This window comes from Chinchilla lanigera, unplaced genomic scaffold, assembly GCF_000276665.1.
Source record: "Chinchilla lanigera isolate Chin_1 unplaced genomic scaffold, ChiLan1.0 scaffold00022, whole genome shotgun sequence".
NCBI classification, from domain to species: domain Eukaryota; kingdom Metazoa; phylum Chordata; class Mammalia; order Rodentia; family Chinchillidae; genus Chinchilla; species Chinchilla lanigera.
In genome coordinates this window covers 7,505,407-7,520,880 of record NW_004955423.1, presented here as the reverse complement: position 1 = coordinate 7,520,880, position 15,474 = coordinate 7,505,407, and the positions used below count along the sequence as shown (strand labels likewise).

At 37.7% G+C, this 15,474-nt stretch overlaps 1 protein-coding gene across 1 annotated transcript in view; it reads left to right on the top strand.

Moving 5' to 3' along the window:
* Positions 1 to 341: 341 nt before the first annotated feature.
* The window catches only part of LOC102021141 (calcium-activated chloride channel regulator 4-like), a 34,006-nt gene continuing 18,873 nt past the window's right edge, over positions 342 to 15,474 (top strand). Inside the window, exons 1-6 of the mRNA XM_005385127.2 lie at positions 342 to 500; positions 6,647 to 6,787; positions 6,926 to 7,073; positions 10,311 to 10,419; positions 12,177 to 12,354; positions 12,814 to 13,032. Of these exons, the coding sequence (XP_005385184.1) occupies positions 342 to 500; positions 6,647 to 6,787; positions 6,926 to 7,073; positions 10,311 to 10,419; positions 12,177 to 12,354; positions 12,814 to 13,032 (954 nt within the window). The remainder of the gene's footprint in view (positions 501 to 6,646; positions 6,788 to 6,925; positions 7,074 to 10,310; positions 10,420 to 12,176; positions 12,355 to 12,813; positions 13,033 to 15,474) is intronic.

Here is a 15,474-nt window from a genome sequence, read left to right as displayed (position 1 = left end):
TAATAGTATAAATATTATATTTTATAAGAGTTATCTAACAACCTGCTACAACTGAAAAAGAAAAAATATAATGAATTGTGTTCCATAACAAATGTAGCGTGTTTTATGAAAAGTTCTGATTTTTACTATGCTTCATCCCTTTTATAATGAGGTACAATAAAACAACTGTGTAAACTGAAGATATGTGCTTTCTGACATATGTAAGGTTGACCTTTATTCAGTCAATATCCTATAATCAGCCCATGCTGATATGATATTTATGAGTATGAGAAAAAGCCAAGAAAAGGTGAAAGAAGAACTTGACAAACCACCATTCAAACGAGAAGGACTAGAGAGGAGTGATGACGTTACTCAGAGCCCTTGCTTCCCTCTTAGTCCTACACCTGCTGCAGGGCTCGAGCGCTTCCCTAGTGCAGCTGAAGGACAACGGCTATGAAGACGTCATCGTTGCTATAGATCCTGGTGTGCCAGAAGATGGAGAAATAATTGAACAAATAAAGGTAATATGGAACTTCTTGAATAGTGGAGAACAAAATTAGTAGCAAATGATTTTTGTGGAAATCGATCTGTAGGGCCGCTGCAGGAAGTTTAGAAGCAGCATAGTGCAGCAAGGACCGGGCTGGAGGGGCAGAGAGAGATGGAGTCCTGCACAGGGCCCCCACTGTCCCACTACAAGATCAAAGACCAGGCCCAAGGTGTCCATGAGCCTCAGTTCCCTCATCTGTAAATAAGCTCTTGGACTCAATTTTTTTTAATTTGGAATTTTTTAGTATATCACTGCAAGACAGAATGATTACATTCATTGGAGGGTGTTGGTACACGTGCATAGCTCATCTTAATTCTTTTTACTTCTCCTCTCCCTCCCTTCTCCATCTGTCTCTTAGACCTCTTGCCATTTGCAAAATATGTACCCTTTATTTTTCTTTTATTATCTATTAGCTAGCTTTTATTTTACATTAATTTATTTATACTAAGTTTCTTGTATAAAAGAAACCATGTAATATTACATTGTTTAAATAATTATTTTTTGAATGTTTGTGGCATGCTGGAGTAAAGAGAAGTAAATAGACAAAGGGAGAAAGCCCCTCCATGCAGAATATAGATACGGATAGATAGATGATATAGATAGACATAGATATAGAGACTGTTTTGTTTTGTTTTGTTTTGTTTTGTTTTGAAGACAAGGTTTTGCTGCATAGTTCAGGTGGGCCTTGAACTCACTATATAGCCCAGGCTGGCCTTAAAGTCTTAATAATCCTCCTGCCTCAGCTTCCCAAGTGCTGGGATTACAAAGCATGCATCACTATACCCAGCAGTATATATTTTTTGTAGATGATGTAGTTAATATAGAAAGACAAAATTACGAATTACAACAAATTTAGTATAAAGATCACAATTTGCTTTTTTTAATTCTAAAATCAGGCAACATTGTTCTTTAAAATGCAATGATTGTTCTGATGAGCTGAGCAGAGAAGGTTAAGCTAAATACTGCAAAAACTAGAAAAATTCAGGATCCAGGCCAGTCTATAAGGTGATAGCAACAATCTGAAAACAATGAATAGGGCTGCAAGCTGGTAACAGAGGTACTAAAGTTTTTCTCAAGAAGCACTATTTTTGTTTCATAGTCAGCCTCATTTTGTGTCAAAAATTATCAAAGCAAGCTTGTAAAGAGTCTTTTTAACAAAGCAATAAAATTTTTTCTTAAATCATTTTAGGAGTTTTAAAATATCGATTAGTGGTGATAATTTGACTGACCATTTTTAAGTATACTTCATACAGTATTGTTTATGTGGAACATTTCACATAACCCACTATAATCCTAAATTGTCTTTAGTAAGATACTGCCATATTTATAAATACTTACAGCTCCTGGGGCCTAATAACTGATTACGGGTTTGTGAGACAGACATTTATCTAGCTGCTTTTCCTGCAATAGTGTAGTTGACTCCAACAGTTAGTGTCTCAGTCACATAAAGGTGGTTTTCTTTAGAATTTACAACATGGAGGTAAAGAGGAAGAACAAGCACTAATTTTGCAAGGGGAAACTTGTAAAGTAGAGCTAATCTAAAATAGGGTAGCATAAGACACAGGGGGTTGCCATTACCACTATTACAATAAAGGACTAAGAGGAAAACACCATAGAGTCAGGTCATGCGATGCATTTCACAAGTGCACCTTGTTGCATCCGCATTTTCTAGAGGTTGGTGGTTGAACTAATGCCAACTAACCCATTTCCATGACCATCCTGTCCTCTCCTGGGAGTCTTAATTATTGTTGGTGAGTACTCCAATAGCTCTTCAGTGCCCACCAGTCAAATTACCATTTTGTCTCTGAGATAGATCCCTTTGACCAACCCAGTCAATGTTCTCCCTCACATAAGCAAACAGGAAAAAGAAAATAGAACCAAAAAAAAAACCCTGTGGATTTCCACAGGTTGAAGTTCACATTCCCTGCAGTAATTGCTATTTACTATATGATCCAGCCAGATATCTGAGGCCTCTCTTCAGAACCCAGTCTTGTTTCTGTCTCTACTTTTTTTTTTTTTTTTTTTGCTGTCACTGCAAACCTCAAAATGTCATATACATTCCTACAGAACAAACTTCCGTTAGGATACACCCCAAGGTTATTTACTCTTACAACAAAAACTAAGCCTGATTCAAAAGTCAAAACATGGGTGAGGGAAGTGGAGAACAAAAAGAAAGAATAGAGTTCAATCCAAGAGAAATTTATTTACAATCCACGGGTCTCAATAAGGAGAAAAGAAGACCTCAAATGGGTCAGCAGTATTGACCTCCTGCATTCCTCTAGAGGTCTTGAGAGTCATCACCATGTCTTTCTGGACACTTCATGAGTCACCAACTGTACTGTTATAAATTACAACAGGTTTACATTAAAGATCTTAATGGGCTTTTAATCATGATTCTAGAATCAGGAAATACCTCGCTCTATAAAATAGTGAACATTGCAATAAGCTGAGCAAAGTACATTGGTTTTATAGACTAAAAAAATAAAAGGTCTAAAGAAAGCAGACACAAAAGAAGTGAATTGGACATTTCAAAGTTACTTTCCTTTGAATGTTCAAGCACATGTGACTTCCTTATTATATCAACTACAAACAACATGTTTGGGGATTTTCTCTTTCTGTCTCTGTCTCTGTGTCTGTCTGTCTTGATTCCTTGAAGGTAATTTAGTTTCAGCTTGGTGGCATGGAACTTTAGCATTTGTTACTCCATTTTGGTTCAGTCTATTGAGCCTAGTGTAGGAACTCAGTCCGAACCAATGGCTTCAAGTAGATTTCATTTAACAGTAATAAAAATATATAAATGTTAAACATATCAAATAGTTGCTATGAGTTGTGTGGTAGGGCTGGAATAAGGGTAGAATGTGAGTTATTCTCTCATGTAGTGAGGAAAGACCTCACAGATAATGAGCCATCTCAGCAGAGACCTGGTTGAGTGAGAGATGGGCCCCTTGGAAATCTCCAGGATGGGAACAGCATGGAGGTGAGAGTCTGCTTGATGTGACTAAGGAATCAACAGTGAATGAGCAGGAGGAAGGGCTGTGGAAGCTGAAGCTGAAGAGAAAGCAGCACCCAGACCACTGGGAAGACTTGGGCTTTTACTTGGAGTGAGATAAGAATCCATGGAAGGGTTCTGAGCAGGAGGCATGTGCTCCTGCTCAGGCATGTGCTTCTGACTGCCATGCAGAAGCAACTGTGGAGGGTTTGCAAATGCCACTGCACACAGAGCGTACAAGGATCAGGTAGGGAGCTGGGACAGCTGAGAAATGATGGTGACTAGAACATGGAGGTCATGGTAGAAACCATTAAAGTGATTTTGAATATACTTTGAGAGTATCATAGACAGTATTTCTTGATAGTTTAGATTGCAAGGGTTAAAAAGGTAGGAAGTAAGAGTCATAAAGACTTCAAGATTTTGCCTGAAAGCTTGCAAGCATGGAATTTTCATCGAATGGAAGGAAAGACTAAGTGGAGACTATCTGGAAGTTGGGAGATCAAAGGTAGTGTCAGTTATTTTGAATTCAGATGCTTATTAGATAGCCAAGAAGATAGAGACAAAACTTGAATTTAGATCAAAATTTTTGAATGTAGACAAAAGTATAAGAAGCATCATTGTATAGACTGAGTCTACTACATGAATGTTAACAGAGAAGAAAAAGGTCCTAGGGCTCTGACTTTAAATGAAGGACTCTGAATTTCTAGTTTCTTCTAACTGTAGAATTTTACATACTATGGAGACGTTATTGGAATCATATGATTTTTCCTGTTCCTAACATCAATATATACTAATTCCTTATATTCAGTTGCTACTGTGTCCTGATACTCTCTGTTAAACCCTTCTGTGTGGTGGTGTTCCAGACAGAAGCTAATGGGTATGAACTGACTTGTGATTAGGTGATTCTGTGGTTGTCATGTGTCATTCATTCTGTAGAAACCAATGCAACACAGAACTGTTGCTTACTGGTACTTTATGAATTCCAGGAGAAGATAAAGAATCCTTCTAATGAAGAATACAGGCTTGAATAGAAGTTAACACAGGTGATTTTGAATGGTGGCTCCTTATGTCCAGGGGTCACCAATCCAGTTTCAGAAATCCACATTTGGAAGAATCATTTGCAGTGGCGAGGCATTTGTTAAAATGGCCCTCTATTGAATAGAAGTACAAATTCAATTGCTAGTGGACATTTCTCAATCACACGATGAATCCTACCATTTCACGTGGCATTGCGAAGTATTGTGATTCTCATTTTATGGAAAAATAATCTAGGGTCATAGAGGTTAAATGACTGGTTTATAGTCAAGCACAATTAGAGTTTGCTATTGTTTAGATAAGTATCCTCCAATGGTCCCAGTGTTAAAAGCTGGGTCCCCAGACCCCATCTCTAAAAGGTTCCACTGCCTCCCAGTTCCACTTGGGTCCTGGCTCTGATATTATGTGAAAAATAGTTTTGTGTAAAATTAGTGAGCCAATTTGTCATCTTTACTTCTAGGAGTATTACCTAATTAAATAGAAATTATGATTAATTAGATCATAATCTATATTATAAAAGATTTGGTTTTAATGTTCTTTATTACCAATATTCACATTTCTTTATGGTTTGAAAGAATTTACTTTTGGAAGCTTTGGTATCTTAATCTCCTCTGATCCAGCTAGGAATTTTGAGAGGAATTAAGAAGGAATAGTTAGGAATTTTGCTTGGAAAGCCAGATAGAAAAATTACCAGCCACCTACATGTACCCTAGGGAATCAGGCATCTGATAAAGGTCTGTGAAAACCTTCTATGACCTGGGAGCACATCAATGTGGTGATTGCAAAGTACATGGCATCCCTAGGACTTGTAAAACACACAACCCCAAACAATCATATAACAACCCCTTTCCAATCGATACCACAGTTCAAATCAAATATACCCATATTACATAACACGCAGCATCACTTCAAAAGAAAGTGAGGTGGACATAAAGGTTCCTAAATTTGAAAACAGGAGGGGCATCCTTAGGAACAGAGAGCTCTTCCATCTTAACTAGGTCAGAAATGAAGTGACCCCAGCCTAGTTCTGGAACTCTCTAAAGTAATTTTTCTAGCTCTCAGCCAGTCCTCTCCACCTTCAGTTCTCTGAACTCTGGACTTCTAACTGATCCTATGATACTGAAATCAATTAAATTGCTGACTTTTCCAGTAATATGAGTCAGCACATTTAAGTAATTATCTTGAAGAAAACAGGGAAGAGCCTTGAATTTCCTGAAGAAGAACTGTTCTTTTATAGGATTCTGTTAGGTCAGCAAACATCATGGAAGAAGAGAACCTATATTGAAGAAATAGTAGTGCAGACAGGGAAGATGAAGAGGTTGACATCTAGTACCAAGACGTTCTCTAATATTCACTGGGTTGGATCATGTAGACCAGATCAATAGACCATTATTGTATCCTTAGGCTTCAGCATACTGAACAGTACAAGGAGATATTATTTTTCAGCTTGTCTGGTGAGAAATAAGGTCCACCTCTAAGTTTTCAAGCACCCACCATCCAACCGCAGGCTCCCAACCCAGTTGTCCTTCTCTGTTGTCATGTATACACTGCAGTGGCTTCTCCTCTGACCAAATTCTGCAGCTTGTTCTCCTTAGCTTGCGTTAACTCAGACTGCCCTCTCTTGAGATTTTGTACAAATGGTAATGATATAAACAGGCCCATAAAATGTCTATAGGTACAACACTGTACAAATCATTCCACATCTGTATTAACCTTAAAACTAAGTAGCAATTATCCATTTAAGAGATAAGGAAAGTGAACATAGAACAGTTATATAATCCGGTCAAGTTTAATGCTAGAAAATGTTAAGTCAGGGTTAGAACCAAGTCCAGATGAGGCCAGATTTCATGTCCTTCATTGTGTTACACAATACCCGGGTACTTGCCTTTTGATACAGGCTATAGAGATGGCTTTCAATGCCCAGGATGAAGCAGTAACTCGGAATTGACCCATAGTAGGGCTATGATTGTGAACAGAGATCCTGCTCATCAGTCATTAGCTTTGGTATCAATTTCTGAGGGTGGAAAATGTCTGAGGTTACCCTTCAGTCCACTCTCACTTGGTAGTCCTCACATACTTTTTCCCTTTGATCATAGGACATGGTGACCACCGCATCTACTTACCTGTTTGAAGCCACAGAAAAAAGATTTTTTTTCAAAACTGTGTCTATATTAATTCCTAAGAATTGGAAGGAAAACTCTCAATACAGGAGGCCAAAACACGAGAGCTACAAACAGGTAAGTGTCAATGGCTTCTCTTTAAAATGTTTTCTATACTTGCTAACATTAACCTCAGTTCGTTACTTCAGAGTTTTTCAGAACAAATGCTGTCATTTCAAATTCTGATGTCTTCACAATCTTTTTCAACATGCTCAGGCTGATGTCATAGTTGCACCCCCAACCCTCCCAGGCCAAGATGAACCATATACCAAGCAGCTCACAGAATGTGGAGCAAAAGCAGAATACATTCATTTCACCCCTGACTTTGTCCTGGGAAAGAAACAAAATGAATATGGGCCATCAGGTAGGAAGTTTGGTTAAAACATCTTATCTTGCAACAAGAAACCCTCTTCCCAGTTAAGTATAAATGCACTTCAGACTAAGTCCATGGGTTCAAATCCTGGATCCTCTGCTTATCAGCTATGTGAGCAACCTACCCTTTTCATGCATATTCCCTTCAGTCTCAAGAATGTAGTGGTTTCTACCTTTTGTTATCTTAAACTAGATAGTCTTAGGTAAATGTACACACTACAGTGTCTATGGAAATTTCAACAGAAATAAAACCTTTTCTGAGAGCACATTTTTTAGATTTTTATTTGCCAGCTTTCCACAGCTGAATATTAATCAGTCACATGCCAGCTTCATGGATACCAGATGTGTAGAAAGATGGAAAGAGCTATGATATTAGTTATAGACCAAGAGGGGCTGGGGATTTAGCTCAGCGGCAAAAGCGCCTGCCTGGCAAGTGAAAGGTCGTGAGTTCAGTTCCCGGTACTGGAGAAAAACAAAACAAAACAAACAAACAAACAAACAAAAAAAATAATGGAAGTTATAGACCAAGAGAACCCTTGTAGGTTGTTGCTGATATGATTATTTAAACTATTTGGTTGTATAAATGAAATTACTATAATTGATCACTTGGACCTATTAGAAATAACAGTTTAATGTAGCATAATCTAAATGTTAAGATCATTTGTTCAAGTGAACTAATGTGTATTATCTCAAGAATCTAAATCATTGATAAAGGAAGACCAAGTTTCAAATGTCACTATTAATGAAAACTTTCATGAACTCACACACCTCAGAATTCTCTCTCTCTCTCTTTCTCTCATCACACCCTCCAAATTTCTGTTAAGTAAGCTTTCCTACAGTCTCTTATCTCTACCAAAGCTCACACAGTCCTTGTCATCATTCCTGGACTGGTGCCCTGCTCCAGTCTTGAAAGCTTCATATCCAACCATCCCAATCTTACCTAGCCCCTATATTTTATCCTGACCAGTTTTATTCTTGGCCCCTCTAATCTCCTGCACCCTCCTAGCTGTTCTTTCTTTCTGCCTAGCATGTCCAGCAAACTCAGTCTCTTCAGTCACAAGTACAAATAGCTCAATTTCTGCACCACTCTCATGCTTAGCATTTATTTGACTTACTACACTGACAGTACTGAATGACCCAGCCAGCCTTTTTCCGGTTCATGTATATGTTTCCTTGTATGTTAAAGAAAATTATAAAACTAACTGCCTTCATTATAAACACATGTTTTTTAATACTTGTGAATCCTTCAAAGCTACTGAACAATATTTTCACCTGGAACTTCTCAGCTCCCTTTCCTTTTCCCGTAACAGCTCTTTTAAAACTTCATCCCTATTTCCCAAGATCTCTAGGCCCTCTTCTCATTCCTACTGACAGATACCTTGATTGAGTAAACTGACACCCTTACCTTTTACTTTTCTGCACTTAAACTCATATCTACCAGCACTTCTCTTGACCTTTGCCTAACTTAGAAGAGGAGAATTTTCTCCAATTGCAAAAGTCACTGTCCCCACCTCAGGTTTGTCCCATAACTGACACTTTCTTCTCTTCCTCTTGGATAGGCATGTCTATATATGTGCATGATTGTGAAAAATTCTACATTCTTCAAATATGCCTGAAAAGCACAACTATGAATTAGAAAAAGATCTTTTGAAATTTATATAATTTTTAAATAATAACAATGACAACAGCAACAATAGTTAATGAAATTGTTTGGATTTAGGTAGCCACTCAACAAACTGCTACAGTTAGTATTAAAATACACCTATACACACACACACACAAATATATATACATATATAATGCTATTTAAAATGTGAAAAGTGTATACACCTATACACATACACACAAAAATATATGTATATATATAATGCTATTTAAAATGTGAAAAGTGTATACACCTATACACATACACACAAAAATATATGTATATATATAATGCTATTTAAAATGTGAAAAGGGCCCAGTGCAGAGGCAGCTAGTCAGGAGGGTAAGACAAGAGAATTGCTTGTGCCCAGGAGTTCAAGGTCAGCATGGGCAACAGAGTGAGACTCTGTTGAAAGAAAGAAAGAAAGAAAGAAAGAAAGAAAGAAAGAAAGAAAGAAAGAGAGAAAGAGAAGAGCTGGTTGGAACTGAGACAATGTATGCAAGAATGGAGCTCTAAATCACAAAGGCTGCATGTAAGATGAAAAGTAGAGCAACTGGCCATCAGCTGAGAACCAAGCAAGTGTGAGCTGAAAGTGGACTCTGAAAGAAGAGAGCAACAGGTTCAGACAGCTTTAAATTTCCTGTAATGCACTAAATTCCTAGTACAGTAGTTGGTATAGAAGGTTATAATTCTATTCCCAATAGTTTGGCAGCCTTTGCCTAGGAAAACATAAGCCAGTGTTTCTACAATTGAACATGCATAAGCATAATTTAGTGTGTGTAGGAATGTTAATGTGCAGCTTCTGATTCCCTAGGTGGGAGGTGAGCTTGAGATGGTCATTTGTAATAATGAAGGGCATACTCACCTTGCTGGGCAAACACAACACTGTGAGTAAAAAGGGAGAAAAGTAAAACATGAACCCTGCCTAATACTGAAAATTTTGTTTTCAGATCTATTAGGTTTGAACTGGTAACACAAAAACATACCTTGTAGCAGAATGGATTGTACTTCTGACCTCTCTATCTCCATCTCCTTTTCCTCCACAGATTTCACTCTTCGTTGTTAATGTAAAAACTCCCCTTTATGTATTTCCTTCCTGTAACTTTCACTGCTCATTGAAGACAATACCATTCTCTTGATAAGATATTTTAGGATGGGAACTTGAGGTACAGAGAGGTGAAGGAATCCATTCAAGCATACACAGTTAAGAAAGACCAATAAAATTTGGATGAATAAAATAATAAATAAAAAACTGAATGGAAAAATGGAAGGATGAATGATACAAACAACACTGTTGCTAAACTGGAAGGCTAGCACATTAAATAGCCCAAAAACTAGTATTTGGGGGCCATAGAAAGTACTCTAGAAATGTTTCTCTAATGTGTGGAATAAAAAAAGTATACTGTACTTTATAATATAATGTACTATCAAGTAATATACCATACTGTTTATAAAAATGTAGATGCTTGCAGTCATTTCAAATATTGATATTTGAGACAGAATAAAAGTATTGTCAAAATATTTAAAAACAGATAAATTTTGTCCCCTGAATTGTGACTGTCTGCTTGAATTGTTTCCCCACAGGTAGAGTGTTTGTCCACGAGTGGGCCCATCTCCGCTGGGGAGTGTTTGATGAGTACAATAATGATCAGCCTTACTATATGTCCAGATTAAAAAAAATTGAAGCAACAAGGCATGACTAAATTTTTTAAATAAGTTCAATCTGTAACAGGTCTTATTTTTCTTCCTTTGACTTCTTTCAAATGACAATAATTTATTTTTGTCCCAGTGAAGAAAATGGATTCTACATCAGAAAAAATATATTGTCTTCTTAAGATACACATAATTTTAAGAGCATTCAACAGACAATTTAATGTATCTTAAACCTGTTTACCATGGCTGCCAAAAATCATTTAGACTGGAGTTGTATACTACATAGATGGACTTAACAAAACTTACAAAGTTATTCCCATTACATCAAGAACGAACAATAATGGCTAAGTACTGCTACATGAGAGTTGGTTAAGCTATCAAGCAGCTTCACAAAGTCAAATAACAACTTCTTGGAGACTTAAAACATATGTCTAGCATCACAGTTAATAATAATAGACCATACTCTTAATTCTGAGATCAACATATCAAAATGGTTGAGGGGAATCCATTTAAAAGTGAGCAACATGCCCTGCTGAGGTTAAGGAAATTATCACTAATGTGCAAACTGAAAGGCACATGATTTCAAGGAAGGCCATTCCTCTGCTCTATTCCACCATTTTGAGGGGATTTTTTTTTAAAGTACTATGTTGATTACACTTTTATATCATATTGCCCCTAATTGCCCAATTTCTGCTGCAGAATATTTATCATGATTTTTCATATAAATAGCATCACTGTTCACCACGTGTTGCAGCAATAAAAGCATACATGTGTTTAGGAGGACTCTCAAAATGACAAGGAAATCTAATTATCATGGAATTTGAACTGGAATCCTATGAAAAAAGATGAGCTGTAGTCACATCCTGGCATACTAACTATAATCACTGCCACCTGCGGCCAATTCCCTGCAGCAAAGAACAAGTCTAAAACACTTCCTTGTTCTTTACACTACTGCTCTTCTTGATAGCACCTTACTTATTACTGCCAGTCACATTTTCCTTTGGACAAAAGTGCTACTTAAATGAACAGAACACTTGCCATAGCCCATTTACAGAGCACTTCAACTTACAATGTACCCAGAATAAATGATTTCAAAAATTTCTTCATCCAAATGTCTGCAGTGCCTGCACCAACATAAGGCCATCAGGAGAGATGTTGGAAGAGGCAACCCTACAGCCCTTAGTGTAAACAAGATAACAACAGCTAATCCAGAAGGGTATTGAGCTACTGTACTGTATATATCTGGTCTTATTTAAAATTTGCCTCTGTCACCAGGCATGGTGACATATGTCTATCATCCCAGCTACATGGGAGGATGAGGCAGGAGGACAGCAAGTTAAAGGGCACCCTGGACAACCTCATGAGACCGTCTGACAAAATAAAACATAAAAAGGGCTAAAAGGTAGCTCAATGCGAGGATCTAGATTCAATCCCCAGTACTGAAAAAATATTTTTTTCTTTTCTTCTACAGTACTACAAAAAAAAAAACCCTCTGCAAATTTTTTTGAATACCAAACATTTGCTGTAGTTGGAACCTTTAACACCTGCTAGTAAGATAGACTGTATATAGTACACATAAGAATAAAAAACTTTGCATACCTGTAATCCCAGCACTTGCAGACTAAGGCAGTAGGATTATGAGCTCAAGGCCAACCTGGGCCATGTTGTAAGAGCCTAACTCAATAAATAAATAAATAAATAAATATCCTTGATATTAGTGTTATCATGAGTAAAACTTGTAAAGATTTTTTAAGTTAATGACAGTTGCCTCAATTATTAACTGTCACATATTTTCAGGTGTTCCATAGGTATGTTTGGTACAAATAGTGTTTATAAATGTCAAGATGGTAGCTGTATAACGAGAAGATGCAGAATAGATTCTACCACAAAACTCTATGAAAAAGATTGTCAGTTCTTTCCTGATAAAGTTCAAACAGAAAAGGCATCCATAATGTTTACACCAAAAATTGATTCTGTAAGTATGTCAATATTTGCTTCCAGAAGTTATAATCGAAGGTCATATTATCATGTTTTTAACATATCTATTTAGGTAACCTAAGAGGTTTAAAATATTAATATTAATAATAAAGAGTTTTTTAACATTGGCTGGGAGCCAATAGTAAGTAGTCAGTATAGTTATCATTATTATCAGAATTATTGAAAACGTGCCTTACTATGCTATCAACTGAATAATTTAATCATATTTTATTCAGTAAGCCATAAAATTGCATAACAAATTGCTAGTCTTTCAGGTTTATACTTAGATTTTTAAATGGATAAAGTGTACTTTAAAATTTTTTTATAGGGGCTAAGGGTATAGCTCACCAGCACAGTGCCTGCCTGGCAAGCACAATGTCCTGAGTTTGATTCACAGTATTAAAAAAAAAAAAAAATAGAGTTAAAATCTATTTATCATATCAACCTTCTATTCTAGGTTGTTGAGTTTTGTAATGAAAAAAACCATAACCAAGAAGCTCCAACTCTACAAAACCTAAAGTGCAATTTCAGAAGTACATGGGAGGTAATCAGAGAGTCTGAGGATTTTAAAAGCGTCACACCTATGGTGACACCACCTCCTCTGCCCGCTTTCTCGTTGCTGAAAATCAGTGAAAGAACTGTGTGCTTAGTTCTGGATAAGTCTGAAAACATGAAGGTAAGTTTCATGGGATGGAATAGTTAAGAACCCTCAGCTCTACCTGAACCTGGGCGGTTCTAAATTACACAACAGCAGTAAGGAAGGGCCTCAAAAGGGACCATGAAAAATGTATTGAAGAAAGAACACCAGCAGAGTTAAACAGACCCATCTAATGTGTTGCAGTTTTTCCCAGAAAGTGGAGGGCTTATTGTGGTGATTTGGGGGCCCTTAGTAGGGCTCAAATTGGAGGATCAGAGCTATAGATTTAAATATGAACATGTTTTCTAACTTTGCCCTATTCATCTACTGGAAACACTTAACAAGCACGAAGATAGAGTTTACTGGTGACTGCTGGACCCCATATTCTAGGACAAGGAATAGGGTTGAATAGGACCCTTAGTTCAGCTCTATGTTATGTGTATAACCTACACAAATGATTTATTGTTGTCAGAGACATAGATAAAAGCCAACACCAAGAAGAAGGACAGATTCAACCAGTAATTTTTTATACTAAATTCAATGAGTAAAAGGCATTTGTGCCAGGGTTTGTGGATAGATAGAGTTTCGTGTGTTTGAGGAATACATATATTCTTCATTTAATGACCTATCTGTTTAACAACTGTTCAGACTTACAACAGAGGTGCACTGTACAGATTTACAACCCCCTACTCAGACCTACGACCTGCATTTGGATGTAGGTGGCAGGAACATGAGTGTCGCTGGAGCTTTATGGTGGCTTCTCCTACAGTATAGTACTGTAATTTTTGATGATTTTACTGCACAGTATAGTACTGTAGTTTTATGTTTTGTTATTGTCTTGGTTACTTTTTTTTCATTGCTGGGACAAAAATACCTAGTGCCCAAAATTAAGGAAGGAAAGGTTTATTTAGCTCACAGTTTGTGGAGGTTTCAGTCCATAATCAGCTGGCTCCAAGACAGGGTAGCATGGCACAGGGGCAAAAGACCAAGACGGCAGAAAACAGCAAAAGCAAGAAGAGCACAAGGGGACGTGGGGCTAGCAAGCCTCTTTTCCTCCATTATGTTGTACATCAGCTATCTGCCCATTCCCATATCACCTCTGTGCCTTTCTCTTCCACAAGCTGATGATGTTTACAAAGGACAGACCCTGGCCCCATTCTGAATCACTTAGCTGAACTTTTAAACTTCTCAGGTTGACACAATGAACAACATCCTAGAGCAGCAAGGCCATGTCTTTTCACCCCAGGATGTAGAACTGCTGAGTTACTTAGTTAAGCTTCTAGACTCCTCAAGTTGACACAACGTATCAACCATAACAATCCACCCCTTGTCAGCTTGGCAACTACAGACATTTCTTTAAACCAGTTTTCAGATATTATAAACATTATTCTTATCATTTCACAACTTGAACATTACAACACAGGTTTAACAATCCTTAAGAACCAGTATTAAGTCTATCAACATTATATTACATTAGAACCACAACGTTTTGCTCCTGACCCCCCAGAAACTCATGCACATCCCTTTATGCAAAAGGCATTTAGTCCATCTGCAAGTTTCCAAAGTCCTAACAGTTTCAGCATTGCTGAAAAGTCGAAGCCCCAAGTCTCCTCAGAGATGTAGGTCAAACTCTTTAGTTACAAGTCCCTGGACAAATAAAAAGTTAAACATTTCCAACATTCAGTGGAACAAAATAAACATTTTCATTCCAAAAGTTACAAACAGGGCAATGTAAAGGAATAGGACCAACGCAAGTCCAAAATCCAGCAGGGCAAACACTAAGTCCTATATTTCCATGTCCAGCATATGAAGAAATCTGTGGCACATTGTGAGCTCAAAAGGGCTTGCACAACCTCACCCCTTTGACACTTCTGGTGGTTATATCTCCAACAGCTTCTCTCTTAGGCCCACTCTGCTCAATCCTTGCCACTTTCCTTAGATGATCCATGTTCCTGGCTTTTCCAAACTTCTGCGGTCTCCACTGCACTTTAGGCTTATCACTCACAGCTTCACACATTGCTCTCTCATGGGCACACTCCCTGGCCTCCCAGGCCTTCTAAAATGAAAGTGAAACATTTGTGACCTCAGAACCTTTGCATTCTACATGAACCTTTGAATTCTACATGAACCAGCACCAAGGGCTGGGGATTTAGCTCTGCAGCACAGCGTCTGCCTAGCAAGCGCAAGGTCCTGAGTTTGATTCCAGGTACAAAAAAAAGTCATAGATTTTGGGTTGGGGATATATCTCAGTGGCACAGCACCTGCCTGGCTAGTGCAAGGTCCTGAGTTCAATTCCCAGTACCAAAAAATAAAATAAAATAAAACCAGCACCTTGTGGATGATGCCAAGGTCTGCTGCCACCTGGAGCAGGAGCCAGGCTTTCTTCTCACTTGGCTGTAGAAGTCAAGTGCCTGGATTGCTGGGCACTCTGAATCCAGTTCTGAGGAACAAATTTTCTATGCTGCTGTCATTCTAGAACAT